Source organism: Podarcis liolepis (genome assembly GCF_965112155.1).
Source record: "Podarcis liolepis genome assembly, chromosome: 12".
NCBI lineage: Eukaryota > Metazoa > Chordata > Lepidosauria > Squamata > Lacertidae > Podarcis > Podarcis liolepis.
This window is the reverse complement of record NC_139563.1, coordinates 50,645,549-50,659,906: the sequence shown is the minus strand read 5'-3', so window position 1 is coordinate 50,659,906 and position 14,358 is coordinate 50,645,549. Positions and strand designations below refer to the sequence as shown.

The 14,358-nt window shown below is 43.7% G+C and overlaps 1 protein-coding gene across 3 annotated transcripts in view; it reads right to left on the bottom strand.

The window, feature by feature from the left end:
- The window catches only part of ITPRID1 (ITPR interacting domain containing 1), a 67,786-nt gene that overhangs the window by 21,755 nt on the left and 31,673 nt on the right, over positions 1-14,358 (bottom strand). For all 3 annotated transcript variants that reach the window (XM_083467866.1, XM_083467867.1, XM_083467865.1), the window contains exons 7-9: positions 13,645-13,847; positions 9,359-9,924; positions 6,246-6,300 (exon numbers count right to left, since the gene is read on the bottom strand). In XM_083467866.1, the coding sequence (XP_083323992.1) occupies positions 6,246-6,300; positions 9,359-9,924; positions 13,645-13,847 (824 nt within the window). The remainder of the gene's footprint in view (positions 1-6,245; positions 6,301-9,358; positions 9,925-13,644; positions 13,848-14,358) is intronic.

Here is a 14,358-nt window from a genome sequence, read left to right as displayed (position 1 = left end):
AGCCATAGATGGGGAAGTTGTGGATGGTGTTCAGTGATGTTTTACTCAAAGTAGTCCTAGAGCTAGCGTGTTCATTAATCTCAATGGGTCTACCCTGAGTCATTGGGCATTGGGTTCTGCCCTACATCGATGTTTGACGTTGTTACCTTGCTGCCTCTACAGGTGATGAGAGCATGCCATAAAAACCACAGGGAGAACTATGTTGTGACCCTCTCACTGGGTATCAGTGAAGTGGTCACAGTGACAGACTAGGGTTCTAATCCCCACTCAATCATGGAACTCTCTAGGTCAGCGGTTCTCAACCTGTGGGTCCCCAAATGTTGTTGGACTACAACTCCCATCATCCCTGAGCTCTGGCCTTGGTAGCTAGGGGTGATGGGAGTTGTAGTTCAACAACACCTGGGGAACCACAGGTTGAGAAAGGCTGCTTTAGGTGATCTTGAACCAGTTAGCCTGAGCTGGGTTCTTGCTAGAACAAAATGGGGAGGAGAACCATGACCACCATCTTGAGGTTCTTGGTGGAAAGGAGGACATGGACCAATTTCTTGAGGAGAAGCTGCAGGCAGAAGGGCTACGCTTATCCCTTTTCTCACTCATTGCTTTTACCCAGCTGGAGCATTCTCCTTCTTCCACGTCAGCCTTCCCAGAGATGTGGCAATAAACATCTGGTACCCCGGCTCTAGGTGGGAGGCAGGCTTATGAGGAAATCACTGGAAATTGGCATTCCTCTGCTATTTCTAGATGTTTGATGGTGACCTAGGATACTCAGCCTCTCAGATGTTTAGCGCCAGCCTATTGCAATTGCAGCTGCCAATGCAGTTATATCCCATAATTCTATGAGGTTATGTTACAGCTCAAAAATATTAGGCAAGGGTGTAAGTGGACAAGACGTAACAACTGGGAAAGAAAGACAGGGAACTATGAAATGTTGTGGTGCTATCTCTTATACCAGATTTTTAAAAAGAAAAACCAATAGCCAATCCTATCAACTGGTAAGGACCATGCATTAAACATCATTCTATTTATTCCTGCCCATTATTCGTCAACATGCAGATATTTTCAGATAAACTATGCGAACCATAGGACTTCATAGGAAATTTAAGAGACGTGATTTGAAGAAATGTGACTGGGGGGAGGGGAAGAGAGATTTTAAATAATAAGTGCACACATAATACCTTTTGCCCATCTTTAGCTTTTGGCAAGCAACTACCATCTGTGAAAACCAACACAACTTGCCCGCCGCCATCAGAAACAGGGAAATGATTGTGGCACTCTTTCTCGCCATCAAGCAATCGTTCCCATATGTACTTTACGAGAGGATAATAAACAGGATTCACACTATTGGAACACAGTCAATTAAGAAAAATGCCGATTGCCTTCTGCAGATATTCCCATGGTGCCAAACTGTACGTGAAAGAGATCGCAAGGAGGAGGAGGAGGAGGAAGGGAAGGTGTGATAATTAAAAGCATTGCCACTCAATAAGTCAGGGGAGCTAATATGTCAGCTCAGCAGGCTGGGGAGGTAAACGTACCCAGCTGCTGGAAAGACTCGAGTGCGGTTTGGTCCCTGGCACCACTTGTTGGGACAAGATGAATCGCAAAAGGCTGCGGAAGTGAGTATCCAATCTACCGTGTGCCAGATGGAGGTGGTTACTTTCTCTGATTGATTGCCTCTTGGGCTGCAAAGGGGGCTTTTCAGCCAACGGATGCTCTTGCATGAGCAGAGCCGGTTTGGGGATCAGCCGTTCCTTCTTTGCTCAGGGCCCCCTTGGGAAAAGCTGCCTGGGGTGGAGGGGGGAAGAGGCAGGGGGACAAGCCCAAAGAAGAAGAGTTTGGATTTGATATCCCGCTTTATCACTACCCGAAGGAGTCTCAAAGCGGCTAACGTTCTCCTTTCCCTTCCTCCCCCACAACAAACACTCTGTGAGGTGAGTGGGGCTGAGAGACTTCAGAGAAGTGTGACTGACCCAAGGTCACCCAGCAGCTGCATGTGGAGGAGCGGGGAAGCGAACCCGGTTCACCAGATTACGAGTCTACTGCTCTTAACCACTACACCACACTGGCGTTGGTGTTGATGGACACCAACACGCACAAATGCCATACCTGTTACAATTAAGGGTTGCTGCTGCTGAATTTTCAGCCACATGCTATCTTAGTCACCTTCACGTCCTCCCCAAAAGCCAGCTGAAAAGGGGAAAGCACTGGTGTGCCATAACAACTCTGTTCCCAGGTGCTGAACCGTGCACACCAGGTAAGTTCGGGTGAAAAGAAAAGACAAGGCCCCTACTACAACCAGGCTGCCCTGATCTTCCCTATGCTCTGTGCCTTTCCATTCCTTTGCACTGCCCTGCAGCCAGGATCCTCAAATGGATGTATAAATTGCTGGTAAAATGCGTACATCCTCCTGCTGGGAGCTAAGTGCCCGTCAGACATTTGCTGGGCCTCCCTAATACAGGACAGTGAGCAAAGCTTCATTGCAGAACAATGGCGTTTGCTGCCAGAGCTTACAGATTTGAATAAACAACAAATAAGCAACATCTGCTCCAGCATATGTGTATGGTGGGAAAAAAGTCACAAAATAAAAGAATTTGTAAATGCCAAAAGCAACACTAAACTGCCAGTGCTACTGTAGAGTGAATTTTTAATTGCACATGCATACAAGGCAGGCTGTGGGTATTAGTCTCACATATGTCTGGTTGCTGCCAACCTGGGAGTATAGATGAATTTAATTAAATAAGGATTATCCCTTCTCCCCAGTACAATTACTTATTTATAACAATGATAAAATTGCCTAATAAAAATTGTAATATTTTGTGTAGAACACACACACACACACACACAAATTGCTCGAAAACACTCCGGTATTCCTTGGAAGTTATCTAGAGATGCTTGGGGTTTGAGTGTCTTTTAGAATTAAGTCTCTGCATTCGGCTCAAGGGGGAGGAAAGACGAAAGGAGCATCAGGATGCCTGGCAAAGGGAACAGCTACGAGAAACAGCTCACAGCAGCCAAGAAATGGTATTTCACTGCATGAGGAGTGTGGGTGTGTGGGTGTGGGTGTGTTGTGCAAAATTTTGAGCAATTGGATGAGGACTGAGGCCTGGCCCTAGAGCTAAGGGACCCAGGTACATTGGAAAGTATTTTCATCATGTCTACGTAACCAAAATACAGTGGTGCCCCGCAAGACGAATGCCTCGCAAGACGGAAAACTCGCTAGACGAAAGAGTTTTCCGTTTTGGAAGTGCTTCGCAAAACAAATTTCCTATGGGCTTGCTTGGCAAGACGACAATGCCTTGCGAGTTCCTGCTGGTTTTTTTCCCTCCCCCCTTTTTCCTAAGCCTCTAAGCCGCTTATCAGCTGATCCGATCAGCAGACAAGCCGCTAAAAGCCGCTAATAGCGCTAATCCGCTAATCCTTCAATGGGCTTGCTTCGCAAGACGAAAAAACCGCTTGGAGAAGAGAATCACAGAACGGATTCTTTTCGTCTTGTGAGGCACCACTGTACTTGGTCTGCATCTTCCTCTTTCATGCTCAGTTAGATCTACCATACAGAGTAGTCTGTGCCCCTAACCAACTCTTATAAATATGGCCAGATTTAAAGTACATGAATTAGAGCGGGGGGGGGGGCAGTACTTGACTGTTTGGAATAATTAACTCATCTCATACCTGAAGTCTCGGGACAAAAAAAAATCTCATTTCAAAGCTCTGTTTTGAAATGAGACTTTTTTTTAAATGATGGAAACAAAATGAAAAAAATTCCTTCCAGTAGCACCTTAGAGACCAACTAAGTTTGTTATTGTGGGACGCAGGTAGCACTGTGGGTTAAACCACAGAGCCTAGGACTTGCCGATCAGAAGGTCGGCGGTTCGAATCCCCACGACGGCATGAGCTCCCGTTGTTTGGTCCCTGCTCCTGCCAACCTAGCAGTTCGAACGCACATCAAACTGCAAGTAGATAAATAGGTACTGCTCTGGCGGGAAGGTAAACATCCTACCCATCCGTGCGCTGCTTTGGTTAGCCAGAAGCAGCTTAGTCATGCTGGCCACATGACCCAGAAGCTGTATGCCAGCTCCCTCGGCCAGTAAAGCGAGATGAGCGTCGCAAACCCCAGAGTCGGCCACGACTGGACCTAATGGTCAGGGGTCCCTTTACCTTTACCTAAGTTTGTTATTGGTATGAGCTTTCATGTGCATGCACATTTTTTTTAAAAAAGGTAAGGAACAAAATAGAGTATGAATTACATTTCAGTACTATGTTTTCCTAATAGGTATACCCAAGTACTTTTTTTTCTTTAAAAAAAATGTTTAGGGGTACTCTCATTTTCCTACTCATATTGAAATACTGCCCCTCAATGAGGCCAAACTAAGATTCACAAAATGTTTAGGGGTATGCGTCCCCCCAGAAAAAAAGCACTGGGTATACCTTGTCATCTCATTCATCGTTTATTATTTATATTTATTGACATAAATATTGATGGCATTTTCATAAAAATATAGCAAGATGGCATACAGGATACAACATTGCTATCAGATAAATACAAACGTCAGTAATAAAAAAAATCCTGAAGCCTTAAAATAATAATAATAAATAATGTAAAGCAGCAATAAATACTGGGCTGGATGAATCCCAAGATGGAATTAAGATTGCCAGAACAAATATCAACAACCTCAGATATGCAGATGACACAACCTTGATGGCAGAAAGTGAGGAGGAATTAAAGAACCTTTTAATGAGGGTGAAAGAGGAGAACGCAAAATATGGTCTGAAGCTCAACATCAAAAAAACGAAGATCATGGCCACTGGGCCCATCACCTCCTGGCAAATAGAAGGGGAAGAAATGGAGGCAGTGAGAGATTTTACTTTCTTGGGCTCCATGATCACTGCAGATGGTGACAGCAGTCACGAAATTAAAAGACGCCTGCTTCTTGGGAGAAAAGCAATGACAAACCTAGACAGCATCTTAAAAAGCAGAGACATCACCTTGTCAACAAAGGTCCGTACAGTGAAAGCTATGGTTTTCCCAGTAGTGATGTATGGAAGTGAGAGCTGGACCATAAAGAAGGCTGATAGCCGAAGAATTGATGCTTTTGAATTATGGTGCTGGAGGAGATTCTTGAGAGTCCCAAGGACTGCAAGAAGATAAAACCTATCAATTCTTAAGGAAATCAGCCCTGAGTGCTCACTGGAAGGACAGATCCTGAAGCTGAGGCTCCAGTACTCTGGCCACCACATCTGCATTGGCTCCCAGTACGTTTCCGAGCACAATTCAAAGGGTTGGTGCTGACCTTTAAAGCCCTAAACGGCCTTGGTCCTGTATACCTGAAGGAGCGTCTCCACCCCCATCACTCAGCCCAGACACTGAGATCCAGCACTGAGGGCCTTCTGGTGGTTCCCTCATTGTGAGAAGTGAGGTTATAGGGAACCAGACTGGGCAGGGTTCCTGTACAGGTACCACCTCTTCAGATTCTGCCCCCCAAGGTGGTAGTTTCACCCCACCTCATGGGCAGGCAGGCAGGCCCCGACTGCTGTAACTAGCACTTATGAAACCCATACATTATTACCTGGTGGTATTTTATGATGCCAACTGAAGGCTGCTCTAGACATTTGCTTTTGACACCTCCACAATGTACCTAATGTAGGTCCCAGTTCTACCACAATTCACACATAGATTTTCGTGAGACTTTGGGTGCAGTTGAAACCTTGCACAGCACACAACTAAGAGCAGACCTAAATGGTTGACCAATATGATGATGACATTGCTTATATAGAACAAAAAACAATGCAGAGCTAATAGCAGAGCGGACTGGCTAATGGTGCAAACAGCAAGCCACATATCTCTGGTGTAACTCAACCATGAAATCTCAGGCTCTACTTCCTACCTTCTAGCAAATAAGAATTACTCAGAAAACGCATCTTAGGAACACCAACAATCAAAGTCTACTGAAAAGAAGATACTTCCTGCAATCTCTTTTGTTTACTTCCATCCCACTCTCCTACCCATTTACAACTTGTCTCTTACAAGAATCCCATCCATCCATCCATCCATCCATCCATCCATCCATCCATCCATATGAAACTCTCCTTCAAAACAGGAAGGGTTTATATGTTGAATAAAGACATCAGGTTGTGAGGGAATGTTTTTGGTTGACCACTCAGTCCATATCTCTGGCATTTCCATTTCCAAGGCTCTCACATACGGCAAATTTGCAAAAAGTTATAGAGCAATTATGGTTGCTAATACCCACCTGAAGTGCTTTCAAGAGGATTTCCCCAGGAAGATTCATCCTCAAAGCTCTGGATCTGCGACAGGAGAGGGGGAAAACACTCCTTAAAGCAGCTCGTTTTTGTTTACTATTAAAAGTATATTTCTTCACTTTGACATTAGGATTTCAAACTAAAACAACACTGAACAAGGCAACGCTGAATGTTCCGTTGTTGATGCGCCTTTGAAAATAGAACTTGGGTTTGGGGCTGTAAGTTAGAGTTTATAACACAGATCTGTTCCATGTGATACTACTGCCAGGTCAAAGCACATTTTTGCCTAGTGGAAATCTCTCTCAAATAGAAAAATCAAGTGTTGAGTGCCAATGGTAGGCTCTTGCCCATTGAGACTGGCAAGGTGGGAGACCTGCGGTTGTTGGATGCCAGAGCCAAGGATATGTGGAGCCAACTAATTCTAGATTTGTCCCCGTACTCTTCTCTGTTGAGTTCTACATTTACAACACTGGGACTAAGGAGGAGGAAACTGACAGCCAGTGCCACTCTCTGGACTAGTTGTAAGTAAGAATGCAGGTTGTTATGTACTGAGTTGAATTGGATACAAAATGCAGCAGTCTGATTGGTCCTAGAACAATAGGATTCGGAATGCAGCAGTCTGATTGTTCCTAGAACAATAGGATTCGGAATGCAGCAGTCTGATTGGTCCTAGAACAATAGGATCCAGATTGCAGCAGTCTGACTGGTCTGCAGGAGCCACCCAATCCAACTCCAGGTGGAAGTAAATCCGCAACCTGATTGGCCTACAGGAGAATCCCAGAATTAGCCAATCGTGTGGGGTCCATTGTGTAAATAATGTATATACAGCAGACATTTTGGGGGAACTTCCATTTCTCACTACTATGAGATGAATAAAGAGCATAAAATCCACACTCGACTCTGCGTATATTTCACAGGTGGCTGAGGTGGATGGGGCAGGCCCTTATTCACCCAAATGGCTTGGCCTCCATGGGTAAGTGCTGCCAGAATACGAAACACTGAGAAACAAGAAGGAGGGATGAGCACAAGTGCATTAAAAAATCCCTAAGGGCAACCCTCTCCTTCCCCAAAACAGCCCAATGAGGGCTGAGAAAAAAGAATCATGGTTCATATTGTGTATATGAATGGTCAGGTGTTTATGGCTTTCATTCTGCCCCAGGACATTACCCAGAGTGGAGACTATGAACAATGTACTGCAGAGAAGGCAATTGCTACAGTTGAGTGCCCCCTCTTATTTTCTGATGAAACATCTCCGTATCAAATTATGCCCTGGTCATCTCTGTCACCTTTATGTCCCACAAGCAAGTGACAGGGAGGCAGACGACTTAGTTTGATGCAGAGAGGTCCTTTCTCAGTCTGCTGCATCCAAGTCTTTATGGACACTTGTATTCCATATCTTGTAGCTCTGCAGGAGCTGGTTACAGAGAGGAGGAGGGAAATCAGCATGGCCCCAGTCACTGGCCAGAGAACCAAGGGCTTGTATAACAACTGGCAGCACTTTTCTTGGTACAGTCTCAAGGTAAAGGTAAAGGGACTCCTGACCATTAGGTCCAGTCGTGGACGACTCTGGGGTTGTGGCGCTCATCTCGCCTTATTGGCCGAGGGAGCCGGTGTACAGCTTCCGGGTCATGTGGCCAACATGACTAAGCCGCTTCTGGCAAACCAGAGCAGCACACGGAAACGCCGTTTACCTTACCATCAGAGCGGTACCTATTTATCTACTTGCACTTTGACGTGCTTTCAAACTGCTAGGTTGGCAGGAGCAGGGACCGAGCAACGGGAGCTCACCCCGTCGCGGGGATTCGAACCGCCAACCTTCTGATGAAGAATCTTAAATGTTTCTGCAAGCACCTTTAGAATTGAGCACAATAAAGTGAATGAAGTATTGGGATGGTATATTGAGGGCTTTTGGGGGAGTGTGTCTTCTTCTCAAACTGCTTGAAAATATTGCCCTCTTCACACTTTAAATCATAAACACATCTCTCATAAACACCCGAACCCATAATGACCCAAAATTAACATGCATAGCTAATGATAGGAAATAATCATTCAGTGGTCATGTCATACTATAACGCTCACAGGCCAGCATCTAAAAACAAGGATGTGCTAGTATCACATCAATCCCCAAATGACATGCTATTTCCAAACTTCTGCTTGGTGAACAAGCTGTCAAGACTTGTAACCGACTTCCAATCTTCCAGTCACCACTCTCCACTACAGAATGAAGAAATATGGTTTCTTTTCTTCCTGACTTGCCCTTCTCAAAACAATGTGGTGAACCAAAACTCACCTATTATTTGAAATGTACACACTTCAACAAACAAAAAAATTGTGTACAAAAATTGGTATATTGGGGGGTGAGGAATGTGCCTAAGTGTGCATATATTGGTGAAAACAGCATTAGCATTCATCATATTAGGATAAATTACTTACAAAAAGAAGAATTGTTTCAGGATTTCCTGACAAAATCACAAATTGATACAGAAATGTGATGAACTGAAGACTGGTAAAATGAAATTGACACTGGATGGGCTGGGTCTAGAGTTATGTTTCATGGCCTATGGATTTCTAATTCATTGGATGAGTTTTATTCTTTTATGTAAAGGTAAAGGGACCCCGGACCATTAGGTCCAGTCATGGCCGACTCTGGGGTTGCGGCACTCATCTCGCTTTACTGGCCGAGGGAGCTGACGTACAGCTTCCAGGTCATGTGGCCAGCATGACTAAGCCACTTCTGGCGAACCAGAGCAGCGCATGGAAACGCTGTTTACCTTCCTGCCAGATCGGTACCTATTTATCTACTTGCACTTTGACGTGCTTTCGAACTGCTAGGTTGGCAGGAGCAGGGACTGAGCAACCCCGTCGCGGGGATTCGAACCGCCGATCTTCTGATCGGCAAGTCCTAGGCTCTGTGGTTTAACTCATATATTTTGTAACAATGATCTATGGTTTACTTTATTACTTTTACTGCTATAAGCCACTTTGGGCAAGCATTGACTGGAAAGTGGCATAGAACTATTTTAAAATAAGATGTACACTAAAACCAGCTTTCCTCTGTGCCTCCATCACCTGTCTATGCACAACACACAGCAATCTGTCTTACCTCCTCCATTTCAAAGGAATCTGAAGGCTTGCAGTTGAAGCTAGACACTCTCCTGAGCGTATGGGTCAAAAGGATATTGGGTTCTTTGCGTGGTCTGTCTTTAATGAGCATCTCAGAGGTGGAAGAAAGATGAGGCAGTTTCACTGGAAGGTGTGGCAACACCCAAGGTTTACTTGCTATGGATTGTGGAGTCTTTGCCTCCTTCTCACTTGGAAATGGCTCTTCTTTCAGAGGGACCAAGGCAGGGTTTTCAGACAAGCCAGTCCGCATTGCCATGTGCAAGTCCACATCAACAGAAGAATTGTCTTCTTTGGCCTGGCATGTGCCAGCATTTCGGTACGCTTGAGGGCTATGCATTGTTGTCTGCCTGGACACTTTTCTCAGGAGCTGACCTATTCTCCTCCTCTTTGCCTGCGTGACCACAAGATTCCGCTTCGGAGAGCCTACTGCACAATTCTCCTCTCCGGTTCTCTCTTCCGACTTATGATGGAGGGTGTTGATGTCATTCAGCAAAGAAGAAAAGGCGCTAGTCACATGATCCAGGACTTCCAATTGCCGAAAACGTCCTGACGTTTGAGACAGATGAAAACAAAACTTATGCATTTGTTTGTTTAGTTGCAGACCAAACCTAGAAAGCTTCCAGGCTTCATATAACAAGCTGAAGACAGACAATCTCTAAACTCAGATTGTATTGTTAACACTGCAATGTGGTTGCTGCCGCAGAGCTTTGTGGCTGTAACAAATGTTGTACATAACAAATGTTGTGCCCCGCAAGACGAATGCCTCGCAAGACGGAAAACCCACTAGACGAAAGGGTTTTCCGTTTTTGAGCTGCTTCGCAAGACGATTTTCCCTATGGGCTTGCTTTGCAAGACGAAAACGTCTTGCAAGTGTTCCAAATTTTTTCCCGCTCCCCCCCCTTTTTCTAAGCCGCTAAGCCGCTAATAGCCTTTTAGCCGCTAATCCGCTAAGCCTTTAATAGCTGCTAATAGCCTTTTAGCCGCTAATCCGCTAAGCCTTTAATAGCCGCTAAACCGCTAATAGCCGCTAAACCGCTAATAGCGCTAATCCGCTAAGCCACTAATAGGGTTGCTTTGCAAGACGAAAAAACCGCTAGACGAAGAGGCTCGCGGAACGGATTAATTTCGTCTTGCAAGGCACCACTGTAGTTATATGTCTATAAACATTTGGCAGCTCTATTTTATGAATCAGAACTGAAATTCCTTTGAAATTTGCCCTTCTTTGAATTTTGTGGTGCTGTTCTCAACCCCAAAAATGTGTACAATAACTATGTGTGTTTAGGGAAAATGGGTCCCAAAATGCATATGAAATAAATAAATTAATGATGATGTGTTATATATTAATGAATACATTCGATTGGGATAAATGGCTTATGAAATTGCACGTATTAGGAAAACTGTGAATAAAATGTGTATGATTTTTGTGTGCAGACTTCTTAAAAATGTCGACTGATGTAGAAATGGAGTGAACTAAACTTAAAAATGGAAAAATGAAGAACTGTAAGAAACTGTAAGAAACTAGAATTGGCAGATTCATTCATTCCTAATCATGTGTAACCTTAGAACACATGCATCAGCAACCCTGACAGAGGGAAACATGCTGTTATTAAAAGGACTCCCATCGTCCAACCATTTATGGATTGCAACGAGGGAAATGGCCTCAGGAGAGAACCTTTGCCATGATAAAGATATCTCGGAGGGAACTATTAATTGAGTCGAATCTGGGTATTTGCAGAGGTGAATCAGAGACTTGGACTTTTCATTAACCATGCTTCACTCAGCAATAAAACCCCGAAGCACACGCTCCAGGTTTTCTTTAACACTTATCACATTTATATTAAACCTGTATGTCAATTTTAGGGTATTTAGAATAAAAGAAAAAGGGGCTCTTTGATAATCAGAAATGGGCAAAGTCATATTATCATCACCTAGGGAGGATTTTTTTACCTGCCCCAAAGATGGAAGGATCTGCTGATTTCAGTTCTTTCAGTTTCTCAATTTTTTTCCATATTAAATTCAGTTGTCCACATTTCTGCAGCAATTTGTGGGTTTTTTGCACGCACACATAATCCTCATGAAAATTCATCAACATTTAGTGAATATTTCTTTGAATAAGCACATGTTTGTAAGCAGCTTTGACTACTGTATACACTTTTCAATCAACTTCCCCTGATATAATGCATTTTTGTATACTAATTTTAATGCATGCCTTTCCCTAACAGATGATTTATTTATTTTTTGGTAAACATTGCTTGGTTGGTGAACTGTATCTCAAAATATGAGCAAGTGTGAATTTTGAAGAAAGGCTGTGCTTTGGTTCTCATTTATTTCCAAAAGTATGGATTTGATAGATCTGCCTTTAAACGTGAACTGAATCAAATTTCTGTGGGATGTAAACACAGGAGCAGTCAATGACAACATTCCTAGAGTGTACATGTTAGAACATGGGGAGGGATGTCTGTCCAGCAAGCAGGTAAACTTCCTGGGGACGGACTTCCTCCGCATGTGACCAGAGGTAGGTGTGGCCTCACCTGTGCAGGTAATGACAAAAGCACAGGGCAGGCAGCCACTCTCTCTCTCTGCCATCTTCCTTCAATGAGGAAACATCTAAGGATGCCCTCTTGGCTCCAGCCAAGAGAGGAGATAAGGACTATCTTGCTACAAGACAGATTCTGAATGAATGAACCTTTTTAAGCCTGTCTGCCTTCTGGGATCATATTGTGAACAGAACGTGAGTAAACTCTTTTATACTTTTATAAAGACTGTGTCGTGTCTTGTATTTTAAGAGGGAACAAAAGGGGAAATTGCCAGAGTAATTATTATAGAGGTTCTAGCGAACCTGTGCACACGTTACCGTTGCGAACTTAAAGGGGAATGTCTATAAACTCTGCTGATATTTTGGGAACTTGTTAGCACAAGTTGAATAAGGATAGAGTTAGTCAATATATCCTCTCCTGCACCCCAGAACATTCCCACAATTTCTCCCCATCCCTACCTACCACACACATTCTACAAACTAAAAGCTAACAAAGCACCTCATATTAAAGAGCCTTTTTAGAAGCTACCAAGGAGTTGGTCTTTTGAGAGCTGTTCCTATGTAGAAAGGGATAACATGTAACTGGCCCAACCACTTCAGCTTTTGGTCAAGGCCCACACGATCAGTCCTTGTCTGAGTGGTTGTGCCATTTAAACAGCAGCTACTATACAAATTTGCTAGTAACAGAAAAGCAAATTTTCCACATGGCTAAAGTAACATTTGTTGACCTGTTGTGTTTGTTAATCTACTGTAATTGACCTCTTAAGGAGGATAAGCAGTGAATTCTCCATCTTCTATTCTTCTTAATTCCAACATTAGATTGTGTTCTTACATTTCAACTTGGCCCTAAGCTAAATAGCCCGACAAACTGAACTTCATATTAGCGCAAGCCATACTTGACAACTTCTTCTTCTCTTACAGAAACTAGATTTCAAACATTCTAACAGCTTCTTTCTCTGATTGAACATTTTTTGACACCATCCTAGCTCAGCCAATGAGTGTTCGAAACCTCACAGGAACTACTACAAATTCAGTATACTATACAGTATAGATATAGTGGGTCAGATTCTCCTTTCATTATCAAAGCAGAGTATTATTTTCTGCTATAGTCTGATTGAATGGGCTTACATAGAAAGCAATTCTGAATCAGAGGTGGCCATAATGAAAACCCTTTCAGACACTCAAAGCTGGCTGCTGTCCAAAAATACCTTGCCATATTTATTAAGTGCAGATAACTCAGTTGATTTCAATCAGGAAGAACACACCACTCTTCCCTGCCCCCAGGCAGGGGAAAGAGATAGACGGAAATGTATTTACATGCCTTTATTTCTGTCTTTGCAGCGTTACAGAGAAACACGTCTGCTCTCTTCAAACTCCAACAGCAGAGAGACAAACTCCACCTCCTGTACTTCCTGTACAGCTCAAATTACACTCTGAGCTAAATCCGGTGCTCAGCACTGTGAATAGACTGTCCCTTTGTTCCCACGGAACAGTCCCAACATTCCCATCATGTTTTGCTTTCCAGCTAGCTGCAGCTCGCTGCCGCATTGCATCCATATCGTAACAAATAGACCACTGGACTAACCTCTCAAAGTGTTTGATGGTTATGATAAGATTTATTCTCCTGATCTTCCCCCCTCAGCAAAACCTTCTACTCATGAGAATGAGCTCATCTCTCCAAAACCTTTCCTCGCTCCCCACAAAAAAATCTATTATTTTCATTTACTTACCACATAAATTGGGGCTTTCTATATCCATTCGTTTTCTTTGAGCTTCAATGAAGACCCGGATGTTGATTCCTTTAGCTATGGAAGCACAACTGATGAACCGGGAAGGGATTTTAGTGCAGATGTCAGGCTCATCTGTACCAAACCCCAAATCCAGCAGAATCTCAACTGGATCCTTTTCCGAGAAATCTAACCATTCAGTGATACTATAGAGAAAACAACCACATAAATTATGTTGCTGGATTGATATGGTATTTCATTTCACTAAGCTAAAATATATCCAGAATGAATCATAGTGAAATCAATGTACATAACTCTGCTGATTTCAATGGACCTACTCTGAGCACGATTTAACTGGATATCATTCTTCCTTCTTCCTCTTCCTATCCCATGTCTGTATTGTGGAGCTAGATGAGCAGTGATCAATGTGGTACTCTTCAGATGTTGCTGTACTACATCTACCATCATCTCTGACCACTGGCCATGCTGGTTTGGCCTGATGGGAGTTGGAGCCCAATAAAATCTGGATGTAATGACATTGGCTATCTCTGAACTAGGTAAAGGTACCCCCTGACCATTAGGTCCAGTCACAGATGACTCTGGGGTTGCACGCTCATCTCGCTCTACAGGCCAAGGGAGCCGGCGTTTGTCTGCAGACAGTTTTTCCAGGTCATGTGGCCAGGATGACTAAGCCACTTCTGGCGAACCAGAGCAGCA